Consider the following 15,303-nt stretch of genomic DNA (forward strand, 5'->3'; position numbering starts at 1 on the left):
CAGGGTACTTGATGGAAGGTAACTCTTCAGATACTAGAGTTCAGTGCAGCCTTGATTAGCTTTCTTTGTTGCACACTGTACCCCTGGTGTAGGTAAGGGAGCACGATCTGTAGAGCAGCCTATAGCTGGCTGAATGTCTCTTGAGTAAGAACTGCCAGATTATCTATCGCTGTTCAGAGATGAAGAGGCCTTGATGTTTTCAGGAGAACTGTTTGCCTGAGGGGAAGAGCCTGAGGGAGTTGCACATACAGAGTCAAAGCCCAGTAATTCTGGTTGAATAGAATATTAGCTGATTTGAGGGAAGCCTGGCCTCTCGATTTGAAAGATTTGCAGAACAGGGCCGAAGCTGGTGTTGTGGTCTTGAGTTAAAATGTGCACTGGAAGTGTCTAGAAGAGACCCTTTCCAAATTACTTGCTTTGCTCAGCACTTGTTAGGCCACAACTGTGTTCAGTTTTTATTCCTTCTACCCTCAAAAAGATGTGGATAAGCTGAAGAGGGTCTGGAAGAGGACAACAAAGATGGTCAAGGGTCTGAGAAGCCTGCTGTGTGAGGAAAGGCTGAGAGAGCTGGGTATGTTCCACCTTGAGGAAGAAGGCTTAGGGAAAATATTATCACCATCTAACGGTATTTAAGGATTGACTTCAAATATGCTGAATGCTCCCTTTTCACAAGGAGACCCATGATAAAACATGGACAATCAGTGCAAATTACTCTTGGGGACATTTTCATTGAACACAAGAGGAGAATTTTCACAATGAGAACAATCAGCCTTTGGAATAATGTCCCCAGGGAAATGGTGGATTCCCAACACTGGACACATTTAAGATCTAGCTGGACAGAGTGCTGATCCATCTTGTCTAGATTGTGCTTTTGCCAAGTAGGATAGAATGATACAATCCTTGAGGTCTCTTCCAGTTTGGTATTCTGTGGTTTCTGTTACATGGCAAGGTGATGTCTCAGTTCCTGGTGCAGTGGGGCCCTTGTCAGCAAACACATGGTGCTACATTTGCTGATGTACACTGGTGTTTCCTTGGGAGGCATGGGCAGAGCACGGAATCTCCTATACTTGATTCAGTTCAGATATTAGGATGTTATGTGACTTGTGTTTGCTCAACATTGCTAGAAAGGTTTATTATGTGATGTGATGTGATCCCCAGGGGTGTTCTTAGACAATTACTTTTAACTCATGTTTAAAGAAAGCACCACATTAATAGGTAACTGTGTCTTTAAGGGCGTGAAGTAACTGGAGATCTCTTGTGATGTTTAGTCGCAGTAGGAAGCTATGTGGTGTGCAAACAAGATTGAAATTTAAATTTGAGATAGAAGGCTGATGGCAAACTCCTGAAGCTCTATATGGGCCAAGGTGACTCATAAATACAAAATGGTAAAGGACCTCCTGGAACAAGGCTAAGTCTTTCATGTTTACCTGCCCCTGGTTTAATTCTGACCTGAGGTGTGTTGATTGAGGTTTTTTCAGTTTTCAGTTTGGTTTCTTCCAGTTTTTTTTTCTAACTTTTTTGTCTCTGAGTGAAGCCTTAACTAGTATTGCATGGTCTGTGGTAATTTTGAGGATGCTTGATGGAGAGCTTTTCATAATTGCTGCTAAAGCATCAAAACAATGATCTAGAACAAAGGACATTGCCTGGAGGTGCCTGAGGAAAATATGGGAAAAGTCAAAGGGAGGACAGTTTTTTTTTCATCCCTTATAGGTCAGCCATAAATGGATACATAAAACTGTATTCACAAGCTCATTGGTAATGGTCCACAGTAGGTGGACTTGAGCGTTTAAGAGGAATTAAGACACCTGTTCTTTGAATCCAATTTGCCAATAACTATTAATCATGGGCTACTGCTGGTATAGATTCAGCTTCCCACACTAGCTCCAGGCTTCTAAAGGCAAAATGCAATTGCTGGACAGTTGATTTTCACAGAAGAAATTTCAATTGACTCTGGTTCAAGAGGCAATACAAAGTAGAAGTACCTATTAAATCTCTCAGACTTGTGTTGCATTGATAACCTCAATTACTTAAAGGCCATCCTCCACAGCTGCATAGATTCCCAAAGAGGGGCAGTTGTGGTTTTTCAAACAAACATAACCAATGGCATGCTTCTGCATCCCTTTTGGAACAAAAGGGAGAATTAAGCTGTTGCAGGTGAATTCTTCAGGTTTGCACTCTTTTTACTGACCAATCTAATAGTAGCTTTGTGGATGGGGTGCCATCCCCGTTTATCATGAATTGAAGTTTATAAGACTGTTGATGGCAACATCTCTACTCTAGAGCAACTGCATTGGTGACCTTCTCTTGACTTACGAAGGAGGAAGGGGATTATGATGATTAGTAGATACAGGGTTTGTATGTTCTTAATTGCCTTAATTACATCTAGACTGGCTGTTAGGCCGTATTTCTGTAGGCAGCAGTGCTCATGAGTAGTCCTGTATTACTAGCCTTGTCTGGACCTGTTAAAATGACTAGTTACCTCTTTGTGTCCTAATGGGACAATTCCTTCTAGGTGGCTGAAGGGAAAACGCAAAGCAAAGTTGCAAGAGAATTTCAAATTTACAGTGAGTGTTGGCTGGCTTCGGTCTGAGCATTTTTAATAATAACTTTGCAACAACAGAGTAATTTAAAAATACTAGTTATTTCTTTTGAAACCTGAAGTGGTAAGTTGCCTGCTCTTGCAGACACAGAACTGTTTTTTAGTAAATCATTCTTGGACAAGACTAATTCCTATGGTTGTTTTCAAACTCTAAGACTGTAGTATAACTTTAGTGAAGGTCTTTGTGGATATAGTACAAGCAAAGGGTAGCATCTTCGGCTCTCTGTTTTGAAAGTACTCTGTCAAGAAAATGTTTACTGCTTGAGACGTTCTCTCAGCCAGTCCAATTCTTTTCATATAAATTGTCCTTTTCATAATTTTCTTCTTTTTTTAATGAAACCAACAACCAACCCCCCCAAGACTGATCTAAAACAAATGCTTACTTTAGCTCTAACACCAGAATGTGACAGGTTGCTTTAAAGCATTCTGAAGAGTCTTTGAAACTGAAAAGGAAGCTGTAATACCTTCTGTGATGGTCTTCCTGTCTCTTAGCCAATGCTGTTTTCTGTCTGCTGCTTGAGGATATCAGAAACTTTACATTAGCCCTTGTCAGCTTTGATGCTTTTGTTTATATAATTTCCATGGTAGTAACAGGTCAACTGATGAATTAAATTTATTTAGTCAGGGTTATATTAATGGTTTCATGACAGCTTCTATATTGCATGCCTCCAGCTTGTCCAAATGTTGAATTTTATCTGCCCCTGCCAGCTGATGGAGAGCAAGTGCTGTTTATTATTAAAAGCTACTCCCTAAATGCTGAAAAATAGGACAAAGTAAATCTGGAAGTCTGACTTAGGGCTTAATTGGCACTGAAGATGTATCACTTTAGAGTTTCTTGTGGGCTGGGGGAAGAAGCTAGAGGATCCCTTCACAGCTCTCTTTTCTCTTGCCCATAGAATGTGTTGAAGAAGAGAGACCAAGTTCAAGCGGAGTATGAAGCAAAACTGGAAGCAGTAGCCTTGAAAAGAGAAGACCGTCCAAAGGTTAGCACTTAAAATTGCTCTACAAAAACTGTTTGCGCTTACAGTTCTTCATGAAAAGAATGGAGATGCAGAACTTGCTTTTTTTTCTGGATTTGGTGGCTTCTTTGCAGTATAGGCAATTTCTTGCAGAGCAGAAATTTGTTGTTGGCAAGCTGGTGTGAAGTAAAGACCGAAGTATGAATATATGTAACTTGTTTAGCAACTTCTGTACTATCGATCTCTCACACTTCAGAGTAGGATGGTTCTGTAACACTTCAACAGCAGCCAGCAGTCAGCTGGACTGTTCAGTGACAGGTAACAAAGCAGTGGTAGAACAGTCCTTGGTGACTCAGCAGTATGCCAGCTAGCTGAGTTAAGGTTCTATCCTTTGCACTGTGGAACTGTATTGTTACAGAACACTGGTTTTGGCTGTGGAAAAATCCTTATTTTGCCCTTTCTGCTAGGGAGGTCTACTGTGTGATGCTGAACAGAGATGGCATGTGTCACTGGATGACACATTTTGGCTGTGCACCATGCAAAAGCAAACCTGTGAACTGACATGCTTATGCTGCCACCCGCTTCTGCATGAAACAAAGTGCAAGAGTCTTTTTTTAAATCGCTACAGCTTTAACTGATGATGGCAACAGGGTTTGTTCTCTTCCTCTGCTTGGAGGTTTTTGGTTTCCCTTATATTTGTGTTAATAATGAATGGATGACTTTACAGTATTAGGACTGTTGTACAGTAAGATTCACTCTACAGTAGGTTCACATAATATTTTTAATTTAAGAAGCTGAAGAAGACAAGAGCATAGAAATGCAAAAATGTTTTCCAGATCTTTTATCCATAATGATAGATACAAATAGTGGTGTACTAGGTGTTTTGTGGTGCACTTCTATTTATTTGAGTCTACTGCCTACCCCTCTCCTGGCTGGTGTGGTATAAATTCTACTTCCTCAGTGTAACTTTGTATAAATAGGTTCTAACAGTTGTATCTAGGATGGAGGGAACTAAATCTAGCATATCCTCCAGCAAGCCAGGTTTAAGGCATTTGACTTTACCAAGATCTTGATGCAGTGGAATTGATGAATTTTGCTAATCTTGCACCTGTTAAAAGGCCTTTGGATCTCATCTCTCAGTGGGATTATTGCGTAAAGATCAGCATTTAAGTCTTGTGAATTTTTTGAATACCTAAGCCAGAGTATCGGCATATTTTTTGACAACTCCTTGTACCTTTTTGTAACATAAGTAGTTTGTGTCATTTACAAGATGAAGTTGAACAAATGATGTAGAACTCCTTGCACATTCATAAAATACTATCTCTGGTGTTTTCAGAATCTTTCCAGCCAGAGGATGTGTCATTACCTGTAAGAGCTGATAGCTCAGAGCTGTGCCTAGCAGCATATCTTACATTCAGGGAAGTCTCCTGGCTATGATTTGCTGGAAACTAAAAGCAGGCAGAGAATCGTGTTGTGGAATGGCATTTGTCTTCCTTGTGGCATATTTGCTGATTTGTTAGAAATGATGTAGAAAGATCCCAAAGGAAAACTTAAGAGAGCAAAGGCCTTTGTTTAGATCTTGAAAGGAAAGCCTATCACTACTTGATAATCTCTCACTGGAGTGCATTCTGGGCCTCCGATGCACATACCCAGCCTGGCATCACAGAGCTCACCAGGTCATTAGATTGTTCTGGCCATGAGATCAGCCTAGGGCTCAGTGGCCTATGAATGCAAAAGGCTTGTAGTGCTACTGTGCCTCTCTGTCAGCAGAGACTGCTCAGAATGCTGGAGTTTACACTGAAAGCGCATTGTGGGTGGTGTTTACTGGTAGCATTATAGTGTTTGTGTGGATTCTGCAGCCTTTCAGTTTCTAACAGGTGCACTGGTAGAATGCCTCTCACCCATTTCTGACCCACGCTGGAGCTGATTTTGCAGTAATCTGATCAGCATACTGAAGGATGGGTGTGGTTTCGTTTTGGTGAGATGAAGTTTGCCTCTGATCTGTTTTATTCTGTCTACATCAAGGCTTTGAAGTGTCGTGATCTATGGGAACAGTAAATAAGGCACTGCAGAACTTGAAGGGGGGTGGGGGAAAAAAAGCCTTGTAACAGAAAACTGTTTCCCAAGAACGAGGAAGGTAGAAATATCTTGTGCAAAGGTTAGTTGTCTAATTAAAGCTGGACTTGTTCTGCTTTAGGACCATTTGTTATTTGATAATGATGATGTAGAGGAGTTTTAAAGTGAACATGCTAGCTCTAATTGACCACACTAAATTACAGATGGTAGGCAAGCTTAATTATTTAAGAGAACAGAAGCAGCGTGAAGGGGATTAGATGTACATGCAGAACTTCTTATCATATATGTGCAATTTTATGCTCAATTCTTGCTTGCATTTACTCCTCTCATCAGTTGAAATTGACTCACTAAAATAGTCCTGGGCCCTTTATGAGTGTGTTGAAGTTTGAACCATTTGTTACTTTGGTTTTGTGGCTTGGGGGGTTTTTGAGCTATTAAGTACCTGAGAGCAGATATCAGTTAAGAAGTAGCAACTTTCCCCTGAAGTCCAGTCTGCTTTCTTCCTGGTTCTTAGTTGTTAGCTAATATTTAATGTCTCCATTGGTGAAAACAGATAAAAGCATCAGCTTTGATGCTTCAGCTTAGGCCTAAATTTGATGATAAATATTTAATATCTCTTTGCATTGAGTTTGCACTGATAAAAAGTGCTTAAAGGCTGTTAATGAACTTAAAATTTTGTCTTAAATACTGAGTTGCAAATTGTGTTCTAGGAAGCTGCAGTAAGGTAAGGCATTTGCACTCCCAGATAGGACTGCTGCATGTGCAGACACTACTTTCATGATGCCTCTAGAGACTTAGTTGGAGTTCGTTTTTGCTGTTGTTCCTTAATGAGAGTACACGTGACCCATCTGTTGACCACTGAGTTATCCCTGTAGCTCTAAACTTATACAGCCCTCTCAGCCTAACCAGCCAGAAGACTTTCTGTGAGAAAGAAGTTTTTTGTATAGCTTCATTGTGGTTTCAGATCCTGGCAAAAGAAGTAGAAAGCTGGTGAGAGCTTAGAAGCTAAGTTAATTGGATTGTGAAATCCTACCTGGCTTTGCTTCCAGACTTCATGAATATTTCTCTTGATAGGCTAGTCTTTACCATTATGATAGCAGAGTACTTACAGTGCAAGGCATACAGGCCTTGTGGGGAGCATCCTCTAAACCTTCCAGTCCCTGGCTTGGTTGTTCTAGTCTGTAGCCTATGAGGGAAATTCATCTGGAGTTTTAGCAGAATGTATTATGTAGTCATAAGTATAGTGCTCAAACATGGCAGGGAGAAAAAGTATCTACTGAACTTTCAAGCTGCCTGTAGTGTAAATTCAGTTGTGTGAATAAAGGGGAGCTCAAATCCCATGAGTATGAAGAGCTCTGCATCTCAAACAGGTGGGTTTATTGAAGAATAGATGTAATTCCTTCTCTGAGTAATAAAGCAATCAGCCCAAATCCATGTCCTGGAGAAGAAACACGGTATGTTTCTGCCTAATTTGAGTACCTTACCGAACTGCAAGATAGTAGCCCACCTCTAACTTCATGTGGGTATCCATGAATAGCTTCTTATGTAGTCTTTTCATCCTCTTCCTTCTTTCATGCCCCTCAGAAGGGGAGTTTACGGAAAGTATCAAGTATGAGAGGAGCCACCACAGAGTTCTTCAAGTGTTCTTCATTCTGTATTTTGCCTTTGTACAAGTCACAGCTTCCAGAGCAAAACTACACTTCTCACTGTGGTACAGGACTCAGGCGTTTCCTCTTCTAAGCTTATGGGCTTAGTCTGCATGTCCTTACAAGATTCCTGTCTTTGTGGACCATGCAGCAATGAGAAGGGGAAAAAAAGGTGTTCAGCTTCCCTGCTTGAGGAAACACTTGTAAATTATTCCTGTATTTGCCTGGTGGTATACATTATATTAATTAAAACATAAGCAAAGACCACCAACCTAGTTGGTCTAAAGTGTATGTACCTTGGTCTAGTGACTACTGTCAAAAATCCATTTACATCTCTACTTCAGCTTGCAGTAGGCTGTCCTTCAAGATGTCATTTGTTGCTTTTGCATGGTTGCATGCCCGTTGTTGAGCCTAAAAATCCATTAGCCCATCCCATGTTGATGATGATGAGTGCTTTGAGTTATATTTTTTTTGAGAAGCCTGTAAGGTTAAAAGTGGAAGCTAGAAAATAAGGACTTAAAAATTTTATTCTGCAGCTGTCAATACCAAGATGTCTTATCCAGCTTTTTGGATAAACCTGAATGTTTGTTGTTATAGACACACTAATTCAAAGTGGGACATTCCTACTGCGTCTGTAAATGGGAAGCAGGAAAGTTTGCTATGGAGCCAAGCTGCTCAGTTTGAGTGCTAGGAACTGAGCCTCAGTGCCAGCACTTAGACCAAATGGTTTTCCTATGCCTTTAGCAAGTGCTTCCTCCATGCCTCTGTAGTAGACATGGAGATGGGCAAGCATGAGCACTCAGCACTTCAAACAGCGAAGAACAAATTTAGCAATCTCACATTCTCTCTAGTTCAGAAGTGTTGCTTTTTCCCTGCAGCCATAACTGAATTGATTCACAATAACTACTGCATTATGCACTTACCCTTTCTTCTATAGTTTTGCTCAATAAGGTTTGAGCTAATTCAGCAATCTAGCACTCTTAATGACAGTTTAAATCTTAATTTCTTTTGCTGCAGGTACCCACAGATGTTGAGAAATGTCAAGACCGAGTAGAATGTTTCAATGCTGACCTGAAAGCAGATATGGAGAGATGGCAGAACAACAAAAGACAAGACTTCAGGCAGCTACTCATGGGGATGGCAGATAAAAACATCCAGTACTACGAGAAGGTATGTGTCACTATTGGAGCACTAGCAGGAATAAAAGTAGTTTATTTTCCTCTGAAGTGGTGATAATTCTTCATGAAATATTCACGCTGTCCTGAAGACAAGAATATTAGACATCTGAATCTGCTCTTTGTCAGAGTTGGAAGTCATGGTCGAGTGAGCTCTGCGAGACTAGTGGTCTTTTGCAAGTCAGCACTCTAACAGCATTTTATCATGCATGCTTGTCTGTTTTGCACTTTTGAATTGAACAAATTACTGAGCAGCAGCAGTGGTGATGATAAAAACGCCAGAATTGCACATTCTAGTAATAGTACCAGAGTAGAAAAATCTCTTGGTTCTGCCTTTTCTGAACAAAACTACATGAGTTAATGCACATCTACAGACTCATACATAGATTACATCTGCAATGTATAAGTTATTCTAATCCCTGTCCCTTAATGCATCATTCTGTCCCTTGTATACTAGTCCTGAAAATACCTAGCCTCTGCCCTTTTTCAATTGGTGCATTTGTACCTGAGGTTTGGTGTTAAATTTTTAAATTTTTAATTAAAAGGACCTTGACATTTAACTGCACATGCTTCTAATCTAATTTTCCTTTTTGCTAGAACAGTGCAGCCCAGTGCAGTGGTTGATACCATAGGATCCCAGAATGGTTTGGAAGGGACCTTCGAGGTCGTTAAGTTTCAACCTCCTGCCAGAGGCAGGAATGCCTTTTGCTAGAATAGGTGGTTCAGAGCCCCATCCAGCATGAACCTAGAACACTTCCAGACATGGAGCATCCACAGCTTCTCTGGGGACACTGTTCCAGTGTTTTCTCATCCTAAAAGTAAAGAATTCTTTCCTAATTGTCTAATCTAAACCTGCCCTCTTTCAGTTTAAAACAATTGTCCCTTGTCCTTTCACCACAAGCCCTTGTAAAATGTCCTCCTCCAGCTGTCTCATAAGCCCCCTTTAGGTATATTAAATATTTACAGAATATTAAACACTACTGGAACTACTAGGCTTATGTATTGCCTACTAAACTATACTTTATCTTGTCTGTTCATTTTTACACATCTACTTTACAAGCTTCTTCCTGTGCTAGGTTACTTCACCATGTAATATTAGTATGCAGTACTTTGTCCCCTTCCAATGTCTGTCTTGTCATATTTCATAACTGCTCACACATAACTTTCTTCACTCTGGTCTCTCAGTTGTAAGGCTGCTGTGGAGGGGGATGTTGGAGACTCCACTGAACATCCAGCTGTGCCTTTGCAATTGACAGTTACATTTGTACATTAGTTTTGCTTTTAGCAAGGAAGCTTTCTTGGTAAGAAAGTGTCCAGTTGCTTCAGGGTGCACAACTAGAAGTACTGTATTCATCTGCAGTGTAGTCAGCAAGGTTAGATGGAAGTTGTCTGTCAACAATGACTTGTGGATATAAGAGCTACTGATGAGTTTGCCCATTTCCAGCATTTAATAATTTGGATTCCACAGTCTGTATTTGCCCAGTTTGACTTCTGGGCTCTATGTGGTTGAAAGACAGTAACAACACACAGTACAAGGACTGTACTAAGTGTATGTGGCTGGGAAAATTACTCCAAAGCCTAGAGTGACTTTCTAATAACCCAGCACCTACAGTCCACTTACAGTTTACTCTACCAGGCACTACCAGTTCATCAGGTAGTAGAGTCAAGTCCCAGAGCCATACTGGAATACACTGTGTCACAGAATTTACTTCCCTAAATGCATGCTTTCTTTCAAACAAATTTGCTGGAGGTAGTCTGTAATAGCTGTCATTATGTCCAAATCAGTCTTCACCCTCAGTCATGCCACAAAGACATGAATTTCTACTCAAAACAGTTCGTCTGCCTAGCTGAAAGCTGTGATATTTTTCAGCTTAGAAAAATTTAGGTTAGTATTTGGAAATCCTGTGTGTTCTGAAGATTTTTAATGGCTTGGGCCAGCTTATGACTCTGGAAAACTTGAATTTGTTGAATTTGTTTGGAAGGTGCAACTATGCTAACATTTCCTTGCTGTTCGACATTCTGTTTTTTTCCCCCTTCTGTAATAATCTATAAAGACCTACGTAACTTTTCTTCAGCTTGCTTGCTGTTGGTCTGGAAGGTTGGTCAGAAGTTATATGAACCAATAAAAACATCAGTTTTGTAAATCTTTCTTTCTTTCTTCAGTGCCTTACGGCGTGGGAGTCAATTATACCACTGTTGCAAGACAAGCCAGAGACCAAATAAGAAGTACCTTCACGGACAGTCTAGCACTTCTATGCTCAGTACCACTAGTCATACTGGAACTGTATGGAGGACTCTTTGTTAAGTTAATTGAAATGACAACTGCACTTAGTTTTTCAGAGTATCTGTTCCAGCCTATTTGAATTTTTTTCCTCAATTTTTGTGTTTAAACCTGGGGTATGTTTCATCTTTTTGAGTTATCTTGAATGGTTCCTTCTTTATCCTATGGAGTGATTGGGGTTCACAGTGAAAGTGCATGGGGATCTTGTTAAAATTTACCTCTCTAGTCTGGAAGGAACTGATGAGTGGAACACTAAAAAGATGAAAATAAAACTCTACTGCAAGGTGCCAATTTTTACTTTTCTGTTTTGTTTGCTTAAAAAAAACCCAATAATTATTTCTATGAAACATTACTCTCGAACCAATCCTTTTTTTTTTTTTTTTTTTTTAATGTACAAGGAAAGGCTGGGAAAGAGTATTTTCTGTTTTGCTACCAGCCGTGTACTGCCTCTGGATGAAATGGTCTCTGTAGACTTTTCTGTCTGGGAGTCAGGCTGGTTCTAGACAGACCATACCAACACTAGCTGCAGATAGCTGGTGATGCAAGCATGAACTGTGGTTTTTGTGAGTGTGGCATGCTGTTGGTTCATACTGAGTATCTTTGTTTACCTTGGTGATTATGAAGTAATGTCAGTTGACTGAAGCATACTTGTGACTGACTTGGGGATCAAAACCAGCCTAGCAGCGGGAATGAGTTGAACTGCAGCCTTTCAAGGGTTGTTTCTGGAATGAGGGAGGAAGTATGAGTCTAATTTTTCCAAAGCTAGCTCTGGAAGTTGCGCGGTGATCTCTTACACCATACTTTATATATGGATTTTACTAGAGCCACTTTAGGCTTGGTCACCTAAGACGCCTGCTGTAGTAAAAGTAGAACTCTGCTTTCTCTCCCCACGCTTTCTTTGCAGCAGCCAAAAGCCAAAAGATGTCAAATGTTTCCTTCCACCAAGCGTCCGTGTGTAAAGCTTGCCTTAAATGGGCTGGTGAGGGATAGATGGGTACCCTCTTAGGTACACATAATGTTCATACCTGTCTCTGCTGAACCACATGGCAAGTCTTTTAGGACTGCTTTTTGTTTTCTGTTTTCTTTGTAGTTTTTGTTGGCATTTAGAATTGCATCTGCTTCTGCAAATCCCTTTTTTGTCCTTGCTCTTGCAGTCCAACCTCAAGTAAATGCCTACTTGGTGTTAATGGCCTTAGGAATGCTGACGTGATTTAAACATCCTAGTGAGGGGGGTTGGGGCTCATATGAGTGTAATACTGGGATTTAAGGCAATAAATAACTCTGTGCTTACTGCTAAATTTGAGTGATTACTTGTTCTCTGGCAACATTCTTGCAAAGAATGTGAGCAGTGATTGATTTTGTGCAACTTCTCTGTTGTCCTGTAACAACCTATCAGGTCTGATTTGGAATTTCTTCCTTCATAAACACGAACTGAACATGCAGTCACCCTTCTCAGCCTGGTGGCTTTATGGAACTCTCAAGATGAGTTATTGCAGCACTGTGGTAGCTGTCAGGCTAATGAGATGGTGTTCTCTGCATGAAAAACTAAAATATAAGACATTTTAAGAAATTCTTCTGTTTGGCTCAGCCTTCATTGACAACTTTGTGGTACTAAAACTATGTTACTTTGGTTTAAGGTCAATTTGTCAATATGCACTTTTTGGTGTAAATGAGAACTTTGTTTTAAATTCCTAATAGGTTCAGAATCACGGACTCCTCTTGTTCAGGGGAAGTACTTGAGGGGATCATCTTGAAGCAATCTAGAATAAGCACCTGCATACTATCTAACAGTCTGTCCTTCAGGGTTACAGTCTTCCCCATTTTCCACAAAGAAATATCAACATGCTTTTTTGAATTAGTTCATGTGGAGTAAATGGAATTTTGTAGCTGACTCTACAGCATCACTGAGACTCAAGCAAAATATATTTTGAACTAATATTTAATCAGTCTTCCCACCATCTTATTAAAATAAACAGCACAAGATGAGTAGAAAGAATGGTGGCTTTTTCCTACAGGTGATTTCATCTGATGCCTTATAATACTAAGGGACTCTTCCTGCTTTGCTTTATGTCAAACTGAAGTGGGTGTTGCTTCTGGGAAATTCAGCAATTAGTATCACAGCTGTTCACGAGAAGCATAATGGAAGTGGACAGTACCAAGTGAAGTTTAAGTCAACATGTAACTGTTGAGGCTGGAGCTGCTGAAGATTGAGATATCTTATGTGATCTGGACCAAAACATCTTAAGCTCTTACAAGGGAAGTAAAACTTGGCATTTGAAGAAGTCCTCTGCAAGAACTGCTGCAGTGTAATAGAGGTGTGTGCCTTGGTGAGTCTCTGTTCCTACAGGCTGTGTAGTGGTCTGCTCTTCTGAAGAGTTGTTGTAAATCACAAGGTAACTGGGGGAGAAGCTGTGGGTGAGGTGTGGGGAGGATCCTGACCATGATGTTTGGGCAGCCATGCCAGTCAGGAAAACTACAAAAGTTGCAGGAAATTCTGGCAAGATGTGCAGAGTGACACTTGTATCACATAACTGCTGTTAGAGGGAGGTTGAGTCCTGAACTGAGAGTGAAACTCTTAACACGTTATCCTGTAATACTTATAGAATAAGTCTTTGCTTTGGATGGCCCACACTTCCATGAGAGAAACAAAAGATGTTGGTAAAGGGAAGCAGGAATAGTCCAGGAGCTTCATCTTTTTTGTAACTTGAGTGTTAAATCACTTAAGATGACTCTCTGCACATGCACCAAAATGACACCAAAAGCAGTCACCCTTTTTATGAGCCTATTTAACATGTGGTTCTTTCAGCAGTCCTTAAATTAGCCCAGTTTTCCTCATAATCCATAGTCAGAGCAAGACTCTCTCAGCAGATGCGTAATTCACTGCTGCCCATTTCAGTATAGTTTCTGTGGTGTTTGTTTCTTCTCTTAAGTGGCACCAGCACAGTAAAGCAAGCACTGAGATCTTGTTTCTATGCTCAGTAATGGACCATACATTGTTCATGTATACCTCCATCAGGTTCTAAATCTTGCAATAAACATAGATGTTAAAACATCATGGCTTTTTCAGGTATACATTGGAAAATTAAAAGGTAATATGTGTAGCTCTAAAGACAAACAGTTTTGGTGTGAGTTGTATTAGAGAATGAAGTATGATTCTTCACTGAAATCTGCTTGGATTTTTGCTGCACTAAAACTTGTGCTAAGGATAAAGTAGTGGAATAGCTGGTAGAAACAAAGCATGAGTGGCAGAGAGAGTTCTGTGGAGGTACTGTGCAACAGCCTTGAAGCAGTGGCTCTGCATACCCTGTTCGTGACATATATTGCTTCAGGTGTCAGTCCTGCAGATGCAAGGATACAAAAGAATTCTTTCCCACATCAGCAGAGACTGTTCATTATTTTAACAGCAGCCATGCTTTTGTTAAAACTTGCACCATTTAACTGGGTATCATTATTATTGTTGTTGCAGACTGTTGAAAATCCTTGTTCTGAACAAAACTGTATAGACTAAATTAGCTCATTAGATGTTCTGTCATCTTAAATTCTGAAGGTAGAACATTCTTTCCTTGGGTATATTAACTTTTACTTCTACAATATGTAGGGAGAATGAGGACTTTTTTTCTAAAGATAGGCAAGTTGCCACTACTTTTTGGATTATTTTTTTCCTCTTGTGAAGTAAAACTGGGGATCACAGGAATAAACTTGCCTTCTGGCAGACTGAATGTGGCATTTTAGACTTTTTGGGAGTGCTATTGAACCAATTTACAAACTAAAATGGCAGTGCTTCATTCTGTGCTTAGCACTTGAAAGTCTTGCTGAAGTATCTGATTTGTAGAAGTACTTAGTAATGAACTGGACAAGTTTTAAGGTTGCATGCCTAAAGTACAGTAAATTTGCAGAAAATAATGAACTTTCTGAAGAGGTATGAGTAGATCACCCTTATGTAAATGGCATGCTAAAACAATAAAGGCTAGTCACTGTCCTAGACACTTTGAAGGTATTGGTATTCTGTGCTTTGAAGCTAAACCATTTCCTTAACCCTGGTGGTGGGATATGGATCCATACCTTCAGATGAAGCTGCAGTGTTGTGGCCAGTGCAACATTCCCACTGCACAAGGAGACAGGTTAGTGAGGGCCAGTCTTACAAGAAGAGCCAAAGGGCTTTTGTCTACAGTACACAGAAATAAAGAAGCACCGTCCTTATTCTTGCTCTCTGTGCCTGCATCCCTCTGTCGCTCCTTAAGGTCTGGAGAGTTGGGCCACGCAGGTGAAGGCAAGGTGGCTGTGAGCTTCACACAGTGTGTTGAAGGTGTCAGTGATGGGGTTCTGGTTCCTTGTCCAGACTCTTCTGCTTTCACTCTATAAACCCACTCACCAGAACTAGAGTCACTGTTCATACCATTAAAATTCTGTGAAAAGATTTGTCTCTGTGTGAATTAGCTAGTAAACAATGTAAAAATGGGAAGGAGGCTTTTACTTCCTGTACTTGGTCAAATCTGGCAACTGTGCTCTTGTTCAGACTTGCAGGCTAGGAAATGTCTTGCCTTCTGATGCTGGCATGTTTCTATAC

General features: G+C 40.3%; 1 protein-coding gene across 1 annotated transcript in view; it reads left to right on the forward strand.

Annotated features, from left to right (window-relative positions):
- SNX30 (sorting nexin family member 30) overlaps positions 1–11,027 on the forward strand; it is a 47,466-nt gene extending 36,439 nt beyond the window's left edge. The window contains exons 7-9 of the mRNA XM_014889236.2: positions 3,496–3,582; positions 8,298–8,450; positions 10,619–11,027. Coding sequence (XP_014744722.2) covers positions 3,496–3,582; positions 8,298–8,450; positions 10,619–10,678 — 300 coding nt within the window. The 3' untranslated portion in view covers positions 10,679–11,027. The remainder of the gene's footprint in view (positions 1–3,495; positions 3,583–8,297; positions 8,451–10,618) is intronic.
- Positions 11,028–15,303: the final 4,276 nt, after the last annotated feature.

The sequence above is a fragment of the Sturnus vulgaris genome, chromosome Z (assembly GCF_052056855.1).
Source record: "Sturnus vulgaris isolate bStuVul1 chromosome Z, bStuVul1.hap1, whole genome shotgun sequence".
NCBI lineage: Eukaryota > Metazoa > Chordata > Aves > Passeriformes > Sturnidae > Sturnus > Sturnus vulgaris.